Below are 17,775 nucleotides of genomic sequence, written 5' to 3'. Positions count from 1 at the left end.
TTAAGTTCATATTCTGTGGCTTATGTGCCACTAAATTTTGTTGGCATTTCTTGAGACTTCATTCGTATAAATAAACAAACCTAATAAGTTCAACATTTTTACAAATCCAAGATGTCTAATATTTTGTGCTGTGCGTTTAATCAGGACCAAGGTTGTTTCGTGTGCGGTTTACAAAATGGTTTCAAGGTTTATAATTCACACCCGCTAAAGGAAAAAGAAAGCCAAGATTTTGATATAGGTGGAGGAGGTATTGGCCATATTGAAATGCTTTTTCGTTGTAATTACTTAGCACTTGTTGGCGGTGGGACGGTTCCACAGTTTCCCCGAAACAAGGTCATGATCTGGGATGATTTAAAGAAGAAAACAGTTATTGAATTAACATTTACATCAGATGTAAGAAGTGTGCGTCTTCGAAGAGACCGAATTGTTGTTGCTTTGGATCGATTAATCAAAGTATTTACGTTCACTCAAAATCCTCAGCAACTTCACGTGTTTGAGACAACATACAACCCCGAAGGTCTGTGCCAATTATGCCCAAGCAGCAGTAATTCAATTTTAATTTTTCCAGCAAAGAAAACAGGAAGTGTACAAATTGTTGATCTTGGAAAAACAGATGATCCTCCGATAGAAACATCCTGCCATGAAGGTCCGATATCATGCCTCTCACTTAATCTTCATGGCACTAGGCTTGCAACAGCATCTTTAAAAGGAACCCTGATCAGGATCTTTGATACCTCTAATGGAAAGCAAGTTTTCGAGTTAAGAAGGGGATCTGGCAATGCAAAGATCTATTGCATTAATTTTAATGTTGAATCTACACTACTGTGCGCATCAAGTGATCATGGAACAGTTCATATATTTAATGTAGAAGACAAACCTGACAACGCTAATACTAATAATAAAGCGTCGGGCTCTGGCGCTCGCTTTTTGCCAAAATACTTCAACAGCAAATGGAGCTTCGGCCGGTTTAACGTGCCAGGATCATCACAATGTATCTGTGCTTTTAGCTCCGATTCCAACTCAGTAATAGCTATTTGTATGAATGGAACATACTACAAATATTCATTTAAATCAAATGGAGATTGTACGAGAGATATTTTTACTCATTTCTTAGAAATGACCGACGATAAATAAACTTCATATTTTTATTACTGTTTTCATTTAAATTCAAAATTGTGCAATTGCTGTTAATGTGCCACATATATGACATCAAATCTGTAAGCTTAATCAAACCTATATATGTAAATATTACAAATTATTGTGTAATTTTTTAAATTAATGTGGCATTTTACTCTAAAAATATTTTATTCTGAACAAATTTTACAATCCCTATTTATATAAAACATTGTTTAATTTTGTGTAAATCTTAAATTTCTGGTGATTTATTTTTAATTTTAATGAGCATAAGTATGGCAGTGTTTTTTGCAGTTAGCATATTTTTATTAAGTTTCATTATCATTATTTTTTACTCCTATATTTCTATAATTATTATCAAATAAATTTATATATCGCATTCAAAACATGAACAAGTGTTTTTGGTATCTCTTAAAATGACTAAGAATATTTTTAACACCCACAGTTTTCTAACTAAAATGTTTTATTTAAATACTGTTGGCTAAACATGTTATGCATAGCTTATAAAACCATACCCATATATATAAGATAAAACAAAAAGTTAAAAATACTGTAAAATGTAAAATAAATAAACATGCATTTCCTAAAAGCAAATAAAATAAATATTATTTAGGGACAAGTTTAACTTCTTTCCAATAATTATTGCTTCTCATTTCGTTTAATCGTGACAGAGCACGAGAAAATGCAAACTGTTCTTCTTCACCAGAGAAAACATTTAAATCTGTTGAAGTAGTTTCCTGAACATCAAAAAAAAAAGTTTTTGAAACATGTATTTATATCAATAAAAGGTTAAGAAATAATCAAGGCCTGTTTACACCAAAAATAAATTTCCAAATCAGTTACCAAGATAAATTGCTTGTTAATATTTAGTTTATCATTTTTCAGAAGGTTGATTTCATGACCTAAACATAGAGTAACATCAGTTACCCTGACCAAGTTGTGAGTTGCCTTTGGCAGTTTGAGATATTATAGATTATAAATGCCCGATAACTGCTGCTGGTTAAGTGTTGGCTCAGTAGTAGTTTATACCGTTAATGGCAACATAGTTAAGAGCACTCCAACAAGAGACCAGTGTGGATCAAATAGTTATGTTAACAGTTTTTAACTATTTTGCTAAAAAGTAAAATTTTAAATATAAAGTAACAGTTTAATGTTAAATATATGGAAGGCAATAAAATATCATAAATGAATATACCTCGTCAATTTTTAAATCATCTAAAATAATTGAGTTTTCTTGCAGCATAATTTTCTTTTCATCTTCAGTTGCATTAACAAACAACTCATTAATTTCCACCTCAGCAGATATTATCACACCAATCTGTTTGGATGATAAAAATTATTAAAAATCAAGACTTTAAAAATCAAAGTAAGAAAAATACAGTTTGATAGTTTTAAAGTTGTGTATGACAAACAATAGTTTTACTGTTACAAATAAAATGCTATTTTACAAAAGTTTGGCATTGAAGGTTAATAGTAGTAGGCATAGACCTATTTTATTTACTTGAATTTATAAAATCAAACACAATATGTTTCTTTGACAATGAAAATGAAAGTGATAAAACCTTGTCACCACAATTGAACAAACATGAGTGTAAAGATAAATATAACCTTTGCATCATAAAAGGTGTCGATCATAGTTATAAATCTTCTTGCTTCGGCCTTTCGAAATATATTCATTTTTGGAATATTTCTTATTAACACAATATCAAATTCTTTGGCTATTTCAATGTAATCAATTGCACCAACCGCCTTAGAGAAAAACATCATGTAACTACGTATGTTAATAATTAATAGAATTACAAAGTGAAAGATACAGAATTTATGATTGACCATATAGAAATAAATAACACATTTTCCTACTAAGACACCAAATTATTTACATTTTTCAGTTTGAAGGTCAAATTAAATAGTTAGTAAATTGCTAAATCATAAAGTTATTCTTTACCTGCATACACATTTCTTCAAAAGTAAAATCTGCAACTCTCCCAGCACATTTTTGAATTTTTAATTCTCGCTTTAATATTGTTAAAGTTCTAGTATGAGGTATTAGTTCATCTAGGGGTAAATTTTCTTGTAGTAAAACATGGTAGTTAAAGATTTCGTCCATGTGCTTTTCTACCATTGGGTCTGAGGTTCTAAAATCAAAAGAGATTAAAAAAAAAAAAAAATAGTTTTAATCATAAATGTATATATATCAAGGCTTAGTTGCCGATTTAGACATATGTAGCTATGTACAATTTTACAAGCTTTTAAAATTAAAAAACTGTTGTTTGTGGTATCACATAAATTTGAACAGACACGAATTAACTATGTGCTGCAAATCGCAGGGCGGGCAATCGACTAAAACAAATAAATTTGTAACAATATAGCCTCTTGCACATTAAGTTTTGATAAATTAAAATCCAGAATACTAAAAAACAAACTAAAATTTTACTTTAGTTTATAAACTTACAATAAAAACACTTTTCCATCTACTGGAGGTCCAGTCATCCTATAATCCATCACCGAATCAATACAAAACTCATCACAATTTTTCTTTAAAGTTTCAATAAAAGGAACAAAATTACTTCTTTGTAATCCACCTTTATATAAATCTAAACAAAAATAATAAAACTTTTATTGATTCTAAAAACACAATTTAGGATTTTAAATAGGCCTGAGCAAAAATTTATAAAAAGAATGCAAATGCATAGGCTAAAAAAACACTCTTTAAAAAAGAGTCCAATGCAGTTTAAGTTACCTATTGGGGGTCTATTACTTGTTGCGACCATAACTATTCCATTATCAAATAATTCTGTGAATAATCTTTTCAATATCATGGCATCAGCAATATCAGTTACCTGAAAATAATACCAAAAATTTAAAAAAGGTAAAAATGTCCATTTTTATAAAGGCCTATGAGACTATTTGCATGCTAACAAAGTTCAAAAATATTCAACACAAATGTAGATTAGAGGTGAATACCTGAAATTCATCAAAACAAAGCAAAGATGTTTCAGTGCTGATTTCTTTTGCAACTGGTCCAATAGGATCATATGGGATTGGTTTTGTTCCATGATGTCTAGTTAATCCTTGTTTTAACCTATGTATACCTGATACAAAAAACATTCAATCAGTCAAGTTTATCAGTAAAAATCTAAAATATCACATGAGTAAAAAAATATTATTTTTATACTTTTCATGTTAGGTTTTAGTTTAGCACTAGCTTACATTTCTTTCTATTTAGTTTTTAAATTTTTTTATATTTTTATTATTCTAAAAACTTTTTAATTTCTTACGTTTATGAACATCCAACATAAATTCATGAAAATGAATTCTTTTCTTCCTCGGCACATTTACACATAAATAAAAAAAATCCATTAACATCGTTTTACCAGTTCCTACATTTCCATAAATGTAAAGACCATTTGGCGATCTCTTTTTCGATTTTGAAAATAACTGTAAAGGTAAGTATTTCTTAAATAAAATAAAGCTAACAAAAATATTATGTTTTTTTTTAAATAAATTATATGACTTACATTATTGAAAAATCCAGAAGCTGTTGTAGAAGATTCGTAACCGTTCAGAATTTCAGATAGTTTTTGTAATTTTGCAACAACTGCAGTTTGTCTGGCATCAGGTTCAATTAATTCAAGTGAAATAAGTTCATTAAATATTTGCTCTGGTGTAGTTGATTCATTTATTCCCGCAATAACATTTTCCACAGTTAATTTTCTTATGTTTTTATTGAAGTGTGTAGAGGTAGTGTGAAAGTTTGTGGTATAAAGTTGTTTTGGATCTTTAAATAACAAAAAATTTAAATTTATTTTTTGAATAAAAAACATTTAAATACAGTATTTTCTATATTTGCCTTTAAAATTGAATGCATAATATAACATTATATTAGTTAAGTTAAACAAAAAATAGAACCTTAGTTTGGCAAAGTGCTAACACTTACTTTTAGATGAAAAAAGCACATGTCCATAATTCTGTTTTTCGTTGGTTCGTATATTTCTACTTACAGTCACATTGTAAAAAAATAAGTTGTTTAAAAGCTGTCGTCTTTGTACAATGCTGTTAACCACCTTTCTCATTATTTACACACGTTTAAAAACACAAAACAAAACGTTTTGTTAACTAATACTACAACGCAACATTATTTATAAAAACAAAATTGATTACGTAATTTGGTCACAGTAGAGTAGATACAGCTGTAAAAAAGAAAAAAGGAACTTTTATGGTTGAATAATTTTGCCGGCGGTTTTATTAATTTTTGTTAATTTTTACGCCAAAATTTAAAAAAATGGAAGTACAATCAAGTTTAAAATATATTTTATGTTTATATTAGTAATATTTTGTACCTAAATTAAACCTATGGTATCTTTTTACTTACTATTTCTTACAATACTGTATGGGAATTTCTCTTAAAAATATCAAAAAAGGTTATTTTTATGCTACGTGATTTCATTTTAGTTTTGCTATCGGCCACCATAAAACGTGTATTGTAAGTTTATTTTTAAAATTAGTAAGAGATTTATTTATATATACAAGAAAAGGTGTTGAAATTGTCTATGAACTAGGAAGAAAATATTAAACGGGATTTATACTTGTTCTGTAAACATGGCGGACGAAAATCACTTTGAAAAAATAGATTTCAGGTACCTAATGTTTAAATATATTTGCTATAAGTTTTCTTTATTTATTTCAAGCAAAATTATGATTTTTATTAAAAATTTATTAAAAGAGGAAATTTTGTTCTATTTATTAGACTTAAAAACTGCGGTTGTATTTTTTTATTTAAAAGTTGTATTTTTATTATTCAGATCTGGTTGTAGTATGGACAGATTGGAGAAACTAATTAATATTTTTGATGAATATGATCGACATGAATTTGATGATCAGATGGCAATGGAGGTTCATGTTATGAAGGAGCATATTTTTAATATTTTAGGTCAATTGCATTATAACTTTTTTGCTAAATGTATATAGCCTATATATCTTTTTTGTATAGTAACAGTTAAATCGGTTTGGTATTAATAATATTAAAATTTTGTGTTTTTATTTACAAATGTAATTATTTTCGAAAAAGGAAACAGTTTTTTAATTTTTTTATTTATTTTTTTAATAAGATTCGCCTTCTAAGCATCGTCTTTGTATTTTCTTTAACTAAAATTTCGATGAGCTTGAAAAATATTATAAAATGTTATGTTAAAACGTGCACAATGTTTTCTATATAGAAATCATTAAATTAATGTCATATTGTTTTTTAGGTGATGTTCAAAAATTAGACAACAAACTACCGATAGCAAACGAATATTTACTTCTGTCGGGTGGAGCTAGAGATGGAACTCTTGATATCGAAGTTGATGGACCTGGAGAATTAACAAGGTAACTATATTAAAATGATTTTATTATTCTGTCATATACATAAATGTGATTGTAACTATTGATTTGTTTGTAAATCTGTATGCGTTTATGCTTAACTACAATATAAAGGAACATGTATACATTATACTAATTTTGTATTTCGGAACTTTGTTTTTTGTCTAAAATTGTAATTGCTATTGTAGAGCGTATTTAATTGTAAAATTTGTTACAATTTTTTGGACTATTTTAAATAATTTGTATCTTTTGTTATTTTATTTTATTGTTCCAAATATAATTAAGGTCAATTTTTCACCTAATTGGCAATTTGTTTATTATTATTCTTTATTCAACTTGTAATTGGTTTGGAGTCTTAGTTTTATTATTTTATTCTTGCTAACTTTTTCAAGAAATAAATAATTGATAACATATTTGTCTAAGCTAACCGCTACTTCTTTGTGCCTGTGTTTGATTCTTATCAAATAAAAACTTGACTTTTTATGGTCTTGTAAACTTTTATTAAAGTTATTAAAAGTTTACTACATAAATAAGAAGTTTAGATAGTAAAATATAATTTAAATGTAATTTAAGTGCCTTTAAATGTCAAAATATTTGTTTTAAAAGTTTTAATACAGCATCTCCCCCGAAAAATATCCAAAATATAAATTTTATATATATAAACATGTAACTTACACTTATATTTTTGTTATAATTTAAAATTATTTAATACACTATAGTTTAAATTACTCTTAGATGTTTATACCATAAATACTTCAATTAAAATTTTTAACATAAACATTTTTTTATTTTAACAGAGGTAATGATTTTGATCTGGACTACACATTATTTGTTCCTGTATTAAAGTTGCATGACAGAAATCAACCAGTAGTATTGGATATGAGACACTCCATTCCTTGCCATTCTTGGCTTAGTTTAAAGTAAGATATGGGAAGCTATAAAATATGTTTTTGAATGTAGCTTATTGGCACAGGTTTTTTTTGAAGGGAGTTTATTGGCACTGCAATTTTTATTTTTTGTAATAAAACTTAAATGTTAAATTTAAACTTCCAATTTAAACATAATATTTAACTTTTGAGATAAAGTAACAAGTATTTCTATATTGTCTAAGTCTAAATTAAGTTGACATAACATGTTTACCATTATGTTATAAAAAAATTAAATATTAAACAGATTGTTTGATGATGAAACAGTATCAAGGTGGGAGCCTTGTTGTTGCAAAGTTGAACAAAATGAAGAGACAAGTCATTTTTTATCACCCCCTAAAGTCTGTCAGTGGTTTAGTGATGCTCTTGTAAAGGTAGGATCAATTTTAACTACCTGGCCCACAACTTCATTATAATTTTCTTAAAGTTGTTTGTATTAAAATGTTTTGAAAAATGTTAAAAAATTAAACAAAATAAAAACAAAGTGTTTAAAGTAGTTTATGTCTGCTGTAAGTGTAAGCTACTCTTTTAAACCACTATGTAATAATCTACATAACAAAACCACCTTAAGTAAAACAAGCTATTTTAAATTTTTAAAGGTAACAGATGAAATTAAATTGAACCCTAAACGCGGTCAACCTACCATATCGATAGTGAAACAGAATGGAGTTTGTACAACAATAATACTTTGTCATGGAGGCACCAGAATATTATATGATCTTGTTCCTGTTGTTTCTTTCAGAGGTTGGCCTGCTGTAGCCATGGGCTGGTTACAAGAAATGCATTTCTGGGATGGGATTATACCAGAAGAGGAAGGTAAATTATTTAACATTGTTTTTAAATTCCAAGTTTAGAGATCTTAAATTGAAAATGAATATTGGTTTAGAATTTAAATTTTGTTACTATTATAAAGAAAGAGGTCACATAATTTTCATATTTTGTGTTTTTTTCTTAATTTATGTGTAAAAATTTTTTTATTTAAATTTGTTAATTAATTGTTATTTAAAATTAAATTATATATACACTAAACTTTTGTTTAAGCTCACTTTATAATAACAAGCACTTACTTTGTGAGGGTATTTACACTTAGATACAATTGCTAAGCTAAACCCAGATACTTAGGGTAAAAAAATCAACAACTGATTCTGTATAACTTTATTTACAGTTATAACTGGATTCCACCTACTCCCAGCTTGTAGTTTAGTGGGGAATAATGAAATGGAATGGAGGTTATCGTTTGCCCGAAGTGAAGTCCAACTTAAACGTTTTATTCCTTCTGCATTTATGAAAACTTTTTATGCATTTAAAGCTGTGATGAACAGATCCCTAGCTAGATATAGTAAAGTAAGTTAAATTTTGTTACTTAAATTACTTATCAATAGCTCGCCACGATTGGGATTTTATTGGTCGTAATATCGTCGCCCTTTTCAACTAATATTTGCTCATGAAATTTATCCACATACTACAAATGGCATTTTTTTTTATTTTGAATGGTTATAAATTGAACATATTTTCTTCATTTCCATTTTTATGGATTTCTAATAACATAATTTGTTTATAAAAAGGTGTGTGTTTGTTTTTGTATGCTGGGTTAAATTACAAAATAGAACTAGATTCTTATTAGTTTATTTATTTTAAGTTAAAATAATTGGCAAGTGTAGGCTTTTGATGTCTTAATATTATTTTAAAAGTAAATAAATTATTTATAGCAACATCTAACATAATACTATTCACCTTAAAGTTATTTTAATATATAAATACTTTAATTTATTTTTAAACACTGACCTTATTTGGGTAAATCAATGAATAGATTTATTGCTGTGATTGATCCTATTGATTTTAAAGACTTACTTCATATTTTAAGTTATATGATTATGCTGTTATCTCTTATTGCATTCTGCTTGCAAAATTGATATAAAGCAAATAATATTGATTTTTTTAATTATCCTTCATAAATTGTCATTAAAATTTTAGTAATTAAAAATCCATTTTGTTTGATGTAGAATTAATTTACAGCTAACTAGTTTCTTCTAAAAACTAGAATATAGATACCTAGAAAATCGATATATAATGGAGCTTAGTAAACATATGTCCAATTTATCTGCTGCCAAATAAATAAAACTGCAGTTTGTGGTGCAAGGGGAAATCATCGCAAGCTACTATTAGTTAAGGGTTGTTACAACAATTTCAATCCCAACTGTGGGGTAGGCTATCGACAAGGTTTTATGATGGTATTTGAATTAACTAAAATTTGTATTTAGGTAATGAAGCCGTATATACTTAGAGGATTATTATTATGGGCTTGCGATCGAGTTAAAAGACATTACCTTGAATCTGAAGAAACTCTTTCAGAAATGTTGCTGGGTTTAATAGACGATACTTTACAGTGTTTACTCAGCAGAAGTTGTCCTAATTATTTTATTCCACAATATAACATGATTGGGCATCTTGATGATGCCACGGTCTTAAAACTATGTCAAGTTGTATTAATGGTAGGTAAAAAGTATAAGACTGTAAATTTCTAGTGTAACTTAATAAGTATGAAACTGTTTTCTTTTAGTATAACTTAATTTTCTATACGCTTTACTAAACATAACCTATGGAAGGTTTGTACAAAATTTTTGTACAAACCTTCCATAGGTTTGTACGTACCCAATTGCTTATTAACTTTTAACAGAAGGTATATTTAAGTCCATGAATTCAGTTTAACTATTTCTTTAACTTAAGGTAAGAAGTGATCCTGCTGAGCATGTAAGAAATGCAGTTGACCAAGTTAAAAATGCAAGAAATTTAACAAAAGAACATCATGACAAAGCTATGGAAAAAAGACATCCAAGAAAAATGAACGGGTAAGTGTTTGCTAGAATATTTAAACACAACGATTTATGTATTATAAACTATGTTTAAGTTACATGTTTGCCAAGTGTTAATTAATATTTAAATTTGTTTTTTAATTTGACAAATCTGACTTAATAGATTAATAAATTATTGAGGTTTATAAATGCATGCCCTTTGGAAAACACAAAATTGAATTTTTTTTTAAACTTTTTTAAAGCAACAATGGAGATATTAATAGTGAAATGGGCACAGACTCACGACAAGAACTTGATTTAGCTGAAAAAATGCGAAGACTTGTTGACAGCAACCCAGGCAAAAGTATTTCTGTGTTTTTAAATCCAGATGATGAAAGTCTACAACCACATTTTCGAATCGATGGCAAATTTTACTGATTTCTTCAAGCTATAAATGGTCCTACAATGATTGTTGCTTTACAAAAGCATAGCTAATGTTAATTGCACTATTCTCCATGTTCCTGTTTTAAAGCTGTATGTATACAATAGGCAAATAACATTATACATTTGATAAAATTAAAATTTTGAAAGAATTTGGTCAAATTAAAAAATTTTAAACATGCAAACAATAAATCTGATTTTGGTCAACTTACATTACACACTTACCTTTTCAATTCATCCTGCCATTTTTGTTTAAAATAAATTCCATTTTATAAGGTGCTAGCTACAGTGCAATTTTACCAAACTTCCCCCATTCTGTATATTCATTAATGTAATCCAGACTACCTAATACTCTTAATATAAAGTTGAATGAGAATCTCTCTTAGCTAAGTGAAGTTTTACTTTATATATATATCATACCCTATTTTTATTTTAGTGCTTGTAATTTTGTTTTATTTTATTTGGCCAGTTTTTGAATAATTAGAAATCTAATTTAGTGCTTGCGTGCAATTAATAATCATTGTCAACATTTTAATTTAAATAGTAATTAATATTTTTCTTTACCGTCCCATATTTATAACAAAAACAGCTAACAAAAATCTTTTGAAAACTACTATTTTGTGTTGAAGCTTTTTATATTTGTTTTTTATTTAAATTTAATAATGGTTGATGACTTAACTAATTTTGTAGCAAATTCTGTATATTTTTGTTTCAAACTTATAAAAAATATATTATCATAAACCAATTTATTATTGTGCTTTAAAGTTAGATTGAAACCAACAGATAAGAAGTTTTGTTAATTTATTATTGGAAAGTTAAAGGTAAATTGTAGCACTAAAACATACATTATAATAAAGTTAAATTGTGATAGCTATATGAACCCTATTTGTTTAAAAATGTCAGAAAAAAACTAAATAAAGTTATTACAATTGCAATTTGATAATGTATTTATAAAGAATTTATATTGCTGATCATGCGTTGTAATAAAAAGCCTTAAATTATACAAGAAGAAAGGTTAAAAGACACTATATATGCTTTTAAGGGCAGTAAATATCTTTTTTCTGCTCAATTTTGTTTAATAAATGTTCAATTTGATTTTTCATGATCGGTTGCCCTTTAGAAGTTCGCTCTTTTAATTTCCTGTGAATTTGATGTCGTTCTTTTCTTTTTTGCTCCTTTATTTTTTCTTGTTCTTGTTTATCGATCTTTATTTTATTCTTTTTTTCTTTATTCTTTAAGTTTGTTTTGTAAGCAATCATAACATCGTTTGTTTTAGATGTTTGACTGAACACCTTTTTTCGTTTTTTCTCAAAGTTACCGCCGCTAACTTGTTTTGAGCCTGTTGGATTCTCTTTTCTGGCCATCTTCTTATATTCATGGACAATCTTCAGTTTTTGTGGATCAACTATTACATCTTTTACATTTCTTTTTCGCTTTTGACTCATTTTTTTCTTGGTTTCACAATGTTAAATTAGATTAAATCAGATCTTAAATAATTGTAAATTATATTAAAATTACACAATTTAATAAACATATGCTTAATAATCTGTTATACATAAAATAGTCAGCAAAACGTATCTATAAATATATTTTCTATGCAAAAATTTGATTTGTCAGGTTGTTGTTTACTTCAACGTTAAACAAAAGTCACGTTGTAATTGTGTAATGACATATTTATGACCAAAATCGGAGATGCAATTTTATCTAAAAGCAAACGTCTGTATTAATCAAGTTTTCATGTTGAAGTTCTTTTTATAACAATTTTTAGAAATTTTTTTTATTTTCTGCCCTAAACACATTAGTGACTTGAAAATTCAATCGGTATCATCATGGTATCATTGCGTAATACTTTTTTGCATAGTTACGTGATATTTTATTACAACCCCTGTTTAAGATTTGCACGTGTCCCAGGAGAATTTCAAAACAAAACATTTTGCCTTAAAAGAACCCAAATAAAATGTCGGAATCTACAGGATCTGCGTTATTCGTTTGCTTAGGTAGGTAAATAAATAATATGTCATTTAAAACTAACTTAAATTGTCCAATTTGAATAAAAATTTTTGTTTGTTTTATTTATAAAAAATATTGAGGTAGATTTATCCAATAAAATTGCAATTTAAAATTTTTTAGGAAATATTTGTCGATCTCCAATAGCAGAAGCTTGTTTTAAACATATCCTTGAACAAAAGGGAACACTTAAAAATGTAAGATTAAATGTTTGTTAAAAATTTAAAGCTACCAAACAAAACTGAAAAATACACACCATAGTACAAATAATATTATTTTCAATTTAACCTCCTAACATTTAATTAAACAATTTATTATAGTGGAAAGTGGACAGTGCTGCGACATCAAGATATCAGATTGGGGAACCACCTAATTTACTTGGTCAAAGATGTATGAAAAGTAAACAAACTTATCATCATGTTCAACACCATAGAGCAAGACAAATTACCAAAGCTGATTACATGGAATTTGATTATATTTTTGGAATGGATGAAGAAAATATGAGGTATATATAATTAAAAATTTTTTTATGTTTAGCATGGTAACGTGATAGGTTTTTGTAGTTTTTTGCAAAAAAGGTGAGCGGTTGTGAGGTGAAAAGTGTTGCGTTGGTCAATCTTGAACATAAAACTTTATGACTTGTAATGTAGTGCCATACCTGGTATATCAGAAGGTCAACCATAGGGTGTTTCTAGTGGGATTAGTATTTCAACTTATATTTTCTAAAAAAAATTATTTTAAACAATACTTTTAAAGTTCTATTTAATTCGCTTAAATTTTTATATTTTTTAAAATTACCTGACCATCTGTTAACTTTATATACTATTACCCAAACAGTAGTTACCCAAACATAATCAAGTATAACATTTTTGTTTGTAAAAGTGATCTGAAACATATGGCTCCCAGAAAACCTTACAAAGCAAAATTATTCATGTTGGGAACTTTTGATGACGACCAAAGTAGCAATGGAGTTATAGAAGACCCCTATTATGTAAGTTTGACCACGACTTTAGTGCTTTTTATTATAGCTAATGTAGAATCTATATGTAAAGGAGCTTAATGGATGATATATATATGTATATTTAATTTATAATTTTACAAAAAATAAAACTGCTATTTGTGGTGCGCGACAATTAATTTTTTTTTTTTTTACTTACTATCTAACATGTTAATTATGTTTTTTCAAGGGAAATAATATTAAAGATTTTGAAAATGTTTATGAACAATGCATGAGGTCCTGTTTGAATTTTTTGAAATCAGATCATTTCAAATAATCAGAAATGGTTAGTTATCGTTTACTTTTATCTGTTTATATAGGTTTAATTTTACAGTGTTAAAAATTTTGGATTTATTAAAAAACTAGGATCATATTTGTATAAAAAAATAATTTTATCCCATTACTACCTGATATATATACTCTGATCACTGTCTAGAAGTAATTAAACACAATTAAAAGCAAAACAATTTATTTGTTACCGTAAAAACTGCAAGAATAACAAATACAGGAACATTTTAATATTGCAAACCAAAAGTAAAAACAATTCGAATTAATATCCAACGTCACCACATCTAAACCACCTTACATTTTAAAGTAGCAGTTTAATTTAAATATTTATAAAATTTTGAGAGGTTTTATAATTTACTACATGGAGCACAGTATTACTATAAGTATGAGAATTGTACTAAAAGTAGGTGCAAGCATATAGGTTGGTGATTTCACTATACAATCATGGGGACCGCGAAGTTGTTACACAAGTTAAAAAGAACTTGTATGTAATATGAAAAGTAAAATATTTATAAAGATGAAATAAAGTTCATGCATAAAAAAGAAAGTTAAAATGATGCTCAGTTTTTAAGTACTGGTTTAAAATAAAAAAATCATTTTAAAACTTTTGATAAGTAAAACAGTTCAATGTTAAAATATCCTTTTTACTCTATTTAAATATAGTATATAATTTTGATACAGTATTCTAGACAATTAATGTAATATTTTTTCTTAGTTTTCGACATATAAGAAAATAAAAAACATAAAAAGGTAAGAACATGAAAATTAGCATGACAGTTAGTTACTATGAATTAGTTATAACTTAATTTAATTCTTGTAACAATTAGGTTGTTGCAACTTGGTTTAATGAAGTTCTTTTTTTCAATAAGTGCTGACCAAACTGCAAAAATAAGTTTGTTATTTAAAATTTACAATTATTTTACTTTATATGAAAGGTAACGGAAAAAAGTGCATATTATGTTAGTATCAAAATCTATTTTTTTACAGTTATTAATCCAGTTAAAATGTTTTAAAAAGTTCAGTATCATATTAACAGTGTTTAACCCTTTTGACTGTGTCAACTTAATAACTAAATTACTAAAACATAACAGTTAAAACCCTGAATATATAACTACAACTATATTAGTTTTATATAGTGTTAGTGTTTAAGTATAAACCTTAGGTGGTGAATCTTCCCATTCTTTATCTCCATTAACTTGCAATTTCTTCCTCCCATCTGGGCTGTCGACTCGTTTGCGGTGGGCAAACTTCTTGCGCAAAGCTGCAGCGATGAAAGCAGCCGGGTCCGATTGATCTGGTTCACTTGGGGCTTTCTTGTTCATGGGGGTTCCCCCTGGGGACCTGAAATCAACAAAAATGTTTAAGCAAAATAGAATTTTTGTCGGTTTCGTATTTTTTGTCGATTTCTCAAAGCCTTTGAGTTTATATTATAAGGTTATTTTTTATTCCTTTTTTAGATTTGCATTTCATTAAAGTTAAAATTTTGCATGCATTTAGAAATTATAAAATAATCAATAATATTTGTTGGTTAAAACTTTAAGTTGCAGGTATTTAAACTAAATGTAGAACAACTGGGTCTTTTAGGTTGTATTTTTTATTTATATAAGTGGTACCTTGTGACCGACTTTAACTTGACTTTGTGTAAATCTTTTAAAACATCGGCCATTGTAACAGGTCTGTGCTCATTTGAGACTTGTGCAGTTCCCACTTCTTTGCCCTTAAACCAAAACAATTTTATTAATTAAAATAAAGTAAAAATGTTAAATTAAAAAAACAAAGTCCAACTCTAATATAGTATATAATGTTACTTTTAGTGATTACCAACAAAGGTTATTAAATACATTTTTTTACAATTAAACAGCTCTAACTTATGTTCTATTACAAATTTGAAGTCATGAACTTTAAATTTTTTTACAAACTCTTTTTATAGTTTTTACCTTAGCTCTTTTTCTTTCTCTTATTAGGTCTATCACACTTTGTGCAGATTTGCATTGCGTGCTACTCGATAAAGGTGGGGGAGGGGGTATAGACAAATTTGGGGGTGGTGGTATGGACAAATTGGGGGGTTGAGGGATATTAAATAAAGGGGGAGGGGGGATAATTGTTGCAGGAGGTTTTATGGGGGTGGAACATAACGCTGGTTCCCCTGCACCACTCATGGTTGAGTTAAAACTGATTGAAACTAAAATAAAAATGTTTGTTGTTTAGTTAAACAAATAATTTTAAAACAAACTTAATTAAACAACGAATTTTTAATCCAATATTTAACTTAAATAAGAGTTAAATAAATATAAAACACTTCAATATTAAAAACCTTTTAAGTAGATGATTTAAGTGTTACACTTCACTTTTAAATCACTTCATTATCGAACATCAAATTGCTATTTCAATACACAAGCATAAATATTCTCGTACTTAGATATTATAGACCTACCATCATTTTTGTGTTGGTTTGAAACAAGCATTGCAATCTGTGATCTTAGTTGAGATAGCTCATCTTCCAGTGCTGTGATTTTTGTCACCATATTTGGCATGTTTTCATTCTGGGATGATAGTGAAGTCATGGAGGTAGATTTAATGATCCCAATTCCTACATCTTCCTCTTCCTTTCTGAAGTCAACTTCAGCTCTTAGATCTAAACTTGATCTTGAAGTTGGAAATCTAAAATAAAGAGTAACATTTTTAATATGAAATAATTATCAATTTTAAATAAAATTGCAGATAGTTTATATTTGTTTTAAGTTATTAAAATAAAGCTAACATGCCTTAGAGTTTAATTAATTAGCATCTTAGAATGTAATGCTTTTTATGGAGGCCCTTTATTAAAAAATCATGTAGACTTGTACAATAATATTTTAAAAATCTTACACTTCTGGTATGTCCATAAGTTGACAAATATCGGACAGTGAAAACAAAGTTGTTTTTTGCCCATTATTTTCGATCAACCTGGCACCATTAGGTAGGAGTTCGAATCTAGGTCTTTCTACACTTGCGAGTGGTAATTTGGCACCAATTCTTCGAACCAAACTTCTGCGATATCCTCCTCTACTGTCATCCAAATTTGCACTTCTATCACCCTAAAAAAGCAAATTAAAGAATTAGGCACCTAACTTAATAAACTACGCACTAAAATTTCATTTATTTTTTGAGAGAAGCTAGTATATTTATACCTTAGGTATATAAGGCTTTAACAATTAAAATATTTTGGATAACACGTTTTTTTTTGTTTAAAACCAACAAGCTGTTACGGTTTTATTTAAATAAACAAGTATTACCTGACTCTTAATGGTAGAATCCATATGTAGTCACAACTTTCCAAAATACAAAGTTGAAAATAATTTCATATATTCCAATATTTTGTTCACAATTTAAAATCAACATAAAACTATTTTTCGATAAATTTTTTCTAAGCTAAAAAGCAATATCAATATAAACTTTTTAAGTAAGATATGATAATAATATAAATTACCTAAAACTAGCAATCTAAAGGTGTTATCATTGCTTAAACATCACGAATAACAACAACATTTACAGCTTAGAAAACCACAATACTCGTAATACAAATAAAGCGAAAAATTGAATTTTGGCAGAGGTCGTAAAATAAGCGTTGTAACTGGTATAGGACTTTAAACAACACGTTAACAATTTAAAATACTTTTTATTTTACTACAACAACTTTTTTGCCAGGATTTGTTATATTTAATAACGGTAAACAATTATACCAATTTAATTTTTACAAATATACCTTTTTAGAACAATTTTCTAAAGGTCTTACAAAATAGCGTAAGATTAATTTAAAAACTGTGTAGATGTGATTCAAAAAATTAAA

General features: G+C 27.5%; 6 protein-coding genes across 6 annotated transcripts; 3 read left to right on the top strand and 3 right to left on the bottom strand.

The window, feature by feature from the left end:
- The first annotated feature begins 81 nt into the window (after positions 1 to 81).
- On the top strand, positions 82 to 1,466 carry LOC145750496 (WD repeat domain phosphoinositide-interacting protein 3-like). The gene has a single exon (XM_082566547.1). The coding sequence runs from the start codon at positions 112 to 114 to the stop codon at positions 1,132 to 1,134; it is 1,023 nt and encodes a 340-aa protein (XP_082422673.1). The 5' UTR covers positions 82 to 111; the 3' UTR covers positions 1,135 to 1,466.
- Positions 1,467 to 1,587: 121 nt separating this feature from the next.
- Positions 1,588 to 5,259, bottom strand: LOC145750495 (AFG1-like ATPase). Its single transcript, XM_082566546.1, has 10 exons — positions 5,072 to 5,259; positions 4,653 to 4,912; positions 4,413 to 4,572; positions 4,099 to 4,226; positions 3,875 to 3,974; positions 3,587 to 3,728; positions 3,080 to 3,269; positions 2,743 to 2,883; positions 2,330 to 2,452; positions 1,588 to 1,871 (listed from the first exon to the last, which is right to left on the bottom strand). The coding sequence occupies exons 1-10, from the start codon at positions 5,205 to 5,207 to the stop codon at positions 1,740 to 1,742; spliced, it is 1,512 nt and encodes a 503-aa protein (XP_082422672.1). The 5' UTR covers positions 5,208 to 5,259; the 3' UTR covers positions 1,588 to 1,739.
- A 342-nt stretch (positions 5,260 to 5,601) lies between these two features.
- Positions 5,602 to 11,313, top strand: LOC145750108 (nucleotidyltransferase MB21D2-like). Its single transcript, XM_082566053.1, has 10 exons — positions 5,602 to 5,771; positions 5,937 to 6,064; positions 6,384 to 6,501; positions 7,293 to 7,415; positions 7,669 to 7,795; positions 8,021 to 8,237; positions 8,587 to 8,765; positions 9,683 to 9,913; positions 10,149 to 10,270; positions 10,477 to 11,313. The coding sequence occupies exons 1-10, from the start codon at positions 5,734 to 5,736 to the stop codon at positions 10,649 to 10,651; spliced, it is 1,458 nt and encodes a 485-aa protein (XP_082422179.1). The 5' UTR covers positions 5,602 to 5,733; the 3' UTR covers positions 10,652 to 11,313.
- A 118-nt stretch (positions 11,314 to 11,431) lies between these two features.
- On the bottom strand, positions 11,432 to 12,195 carry LOC145751115 (uncharacterized). Its single transcript, XM_082567199.1, has one exon. It carries the CDS (start codon positions 12,097 to 12,099, stop codon positions 11,692 to 11,694), a length of 408 nt encoding a protein of 135 aa, XP_082423325.1. The 5' UTR covers positions 12,100 to 12,195; the 3' UTR covers positions 11,432 to 11,691.
- A 361-nt stretch (positions 12,196 to 12,556) lies between these two features.
- LOC145750401 (low molecular weight phosphotyrosine protein phosphatase-like) lies at positions 12,557 to 14,109 on the top strand. The gene is made up of 5 exons (XM_082566433.1): positions 12,557 to 12,651; positions 12,785 to 12,858; positions 12,982 to 13,166; positions 13,544 to 13,652; positions 13,849 to 14,109. Exons 1-5 carry the CDS (start codon positions 12,612 to 12,614, stop codon positions 13,933 to 13,935), a joined length of 495 nt encoding a protein of 164 aa, XP_082422559.1. The 5' UTR covers positions 12,557 to 12,611; the 3' UTR covers positions 13,936 to 14,109.
- A 112-nt stretch (positions 14,110 to 14,221) lies between these two features.
- Positions 14,222 to 17,359, bottom strand: LOC145750541 (mitochondrial fission regulator 2-like). Its single transcript, XM_082566600.1, has 7 exons — positions 17,222 to 17,359; positions 16,815 to 17,023; positions 16,381 to 16,607; positions 15,884 to 16,128; positions 15,560 to 15,663; positions 15,104 to 15,287; positions 14,222 to 14,826 (listed from the first exon to the last, which is right to left on the bottom strand). Exons 1-7 carry the CDS (start codon positions 17,243 to 17,245, stop codon positions 14,770 to 14,772), a joined length of 1,050 nt encoding a protein of 349 aa, XP_082422726.1. The 5' UTR covers positions 17,246 to 17,359; the 3' UTR covers positions 14,222 to 14,769.
- Between the last annotated feature and the right edge of the window lie 416 nt (positions 17,360 to 17,775).

Source organism: Corella eumyota, chromosome 4, assembly GCF_963082875.1.
Source record: "Corella eumyota chromosome 4, kaCorEumy4.1, whole genome shotgun sequence".
NCBI classification, from domain to species: Eukaryota; Metazoa; Chordata; class Ascidiacea; order Phlebobranchia; family Corellidae; genus Corella; species Corella eumyota.
This window is presented reverse-complemented; position numbering and strand designations above follow the sequence as displayed.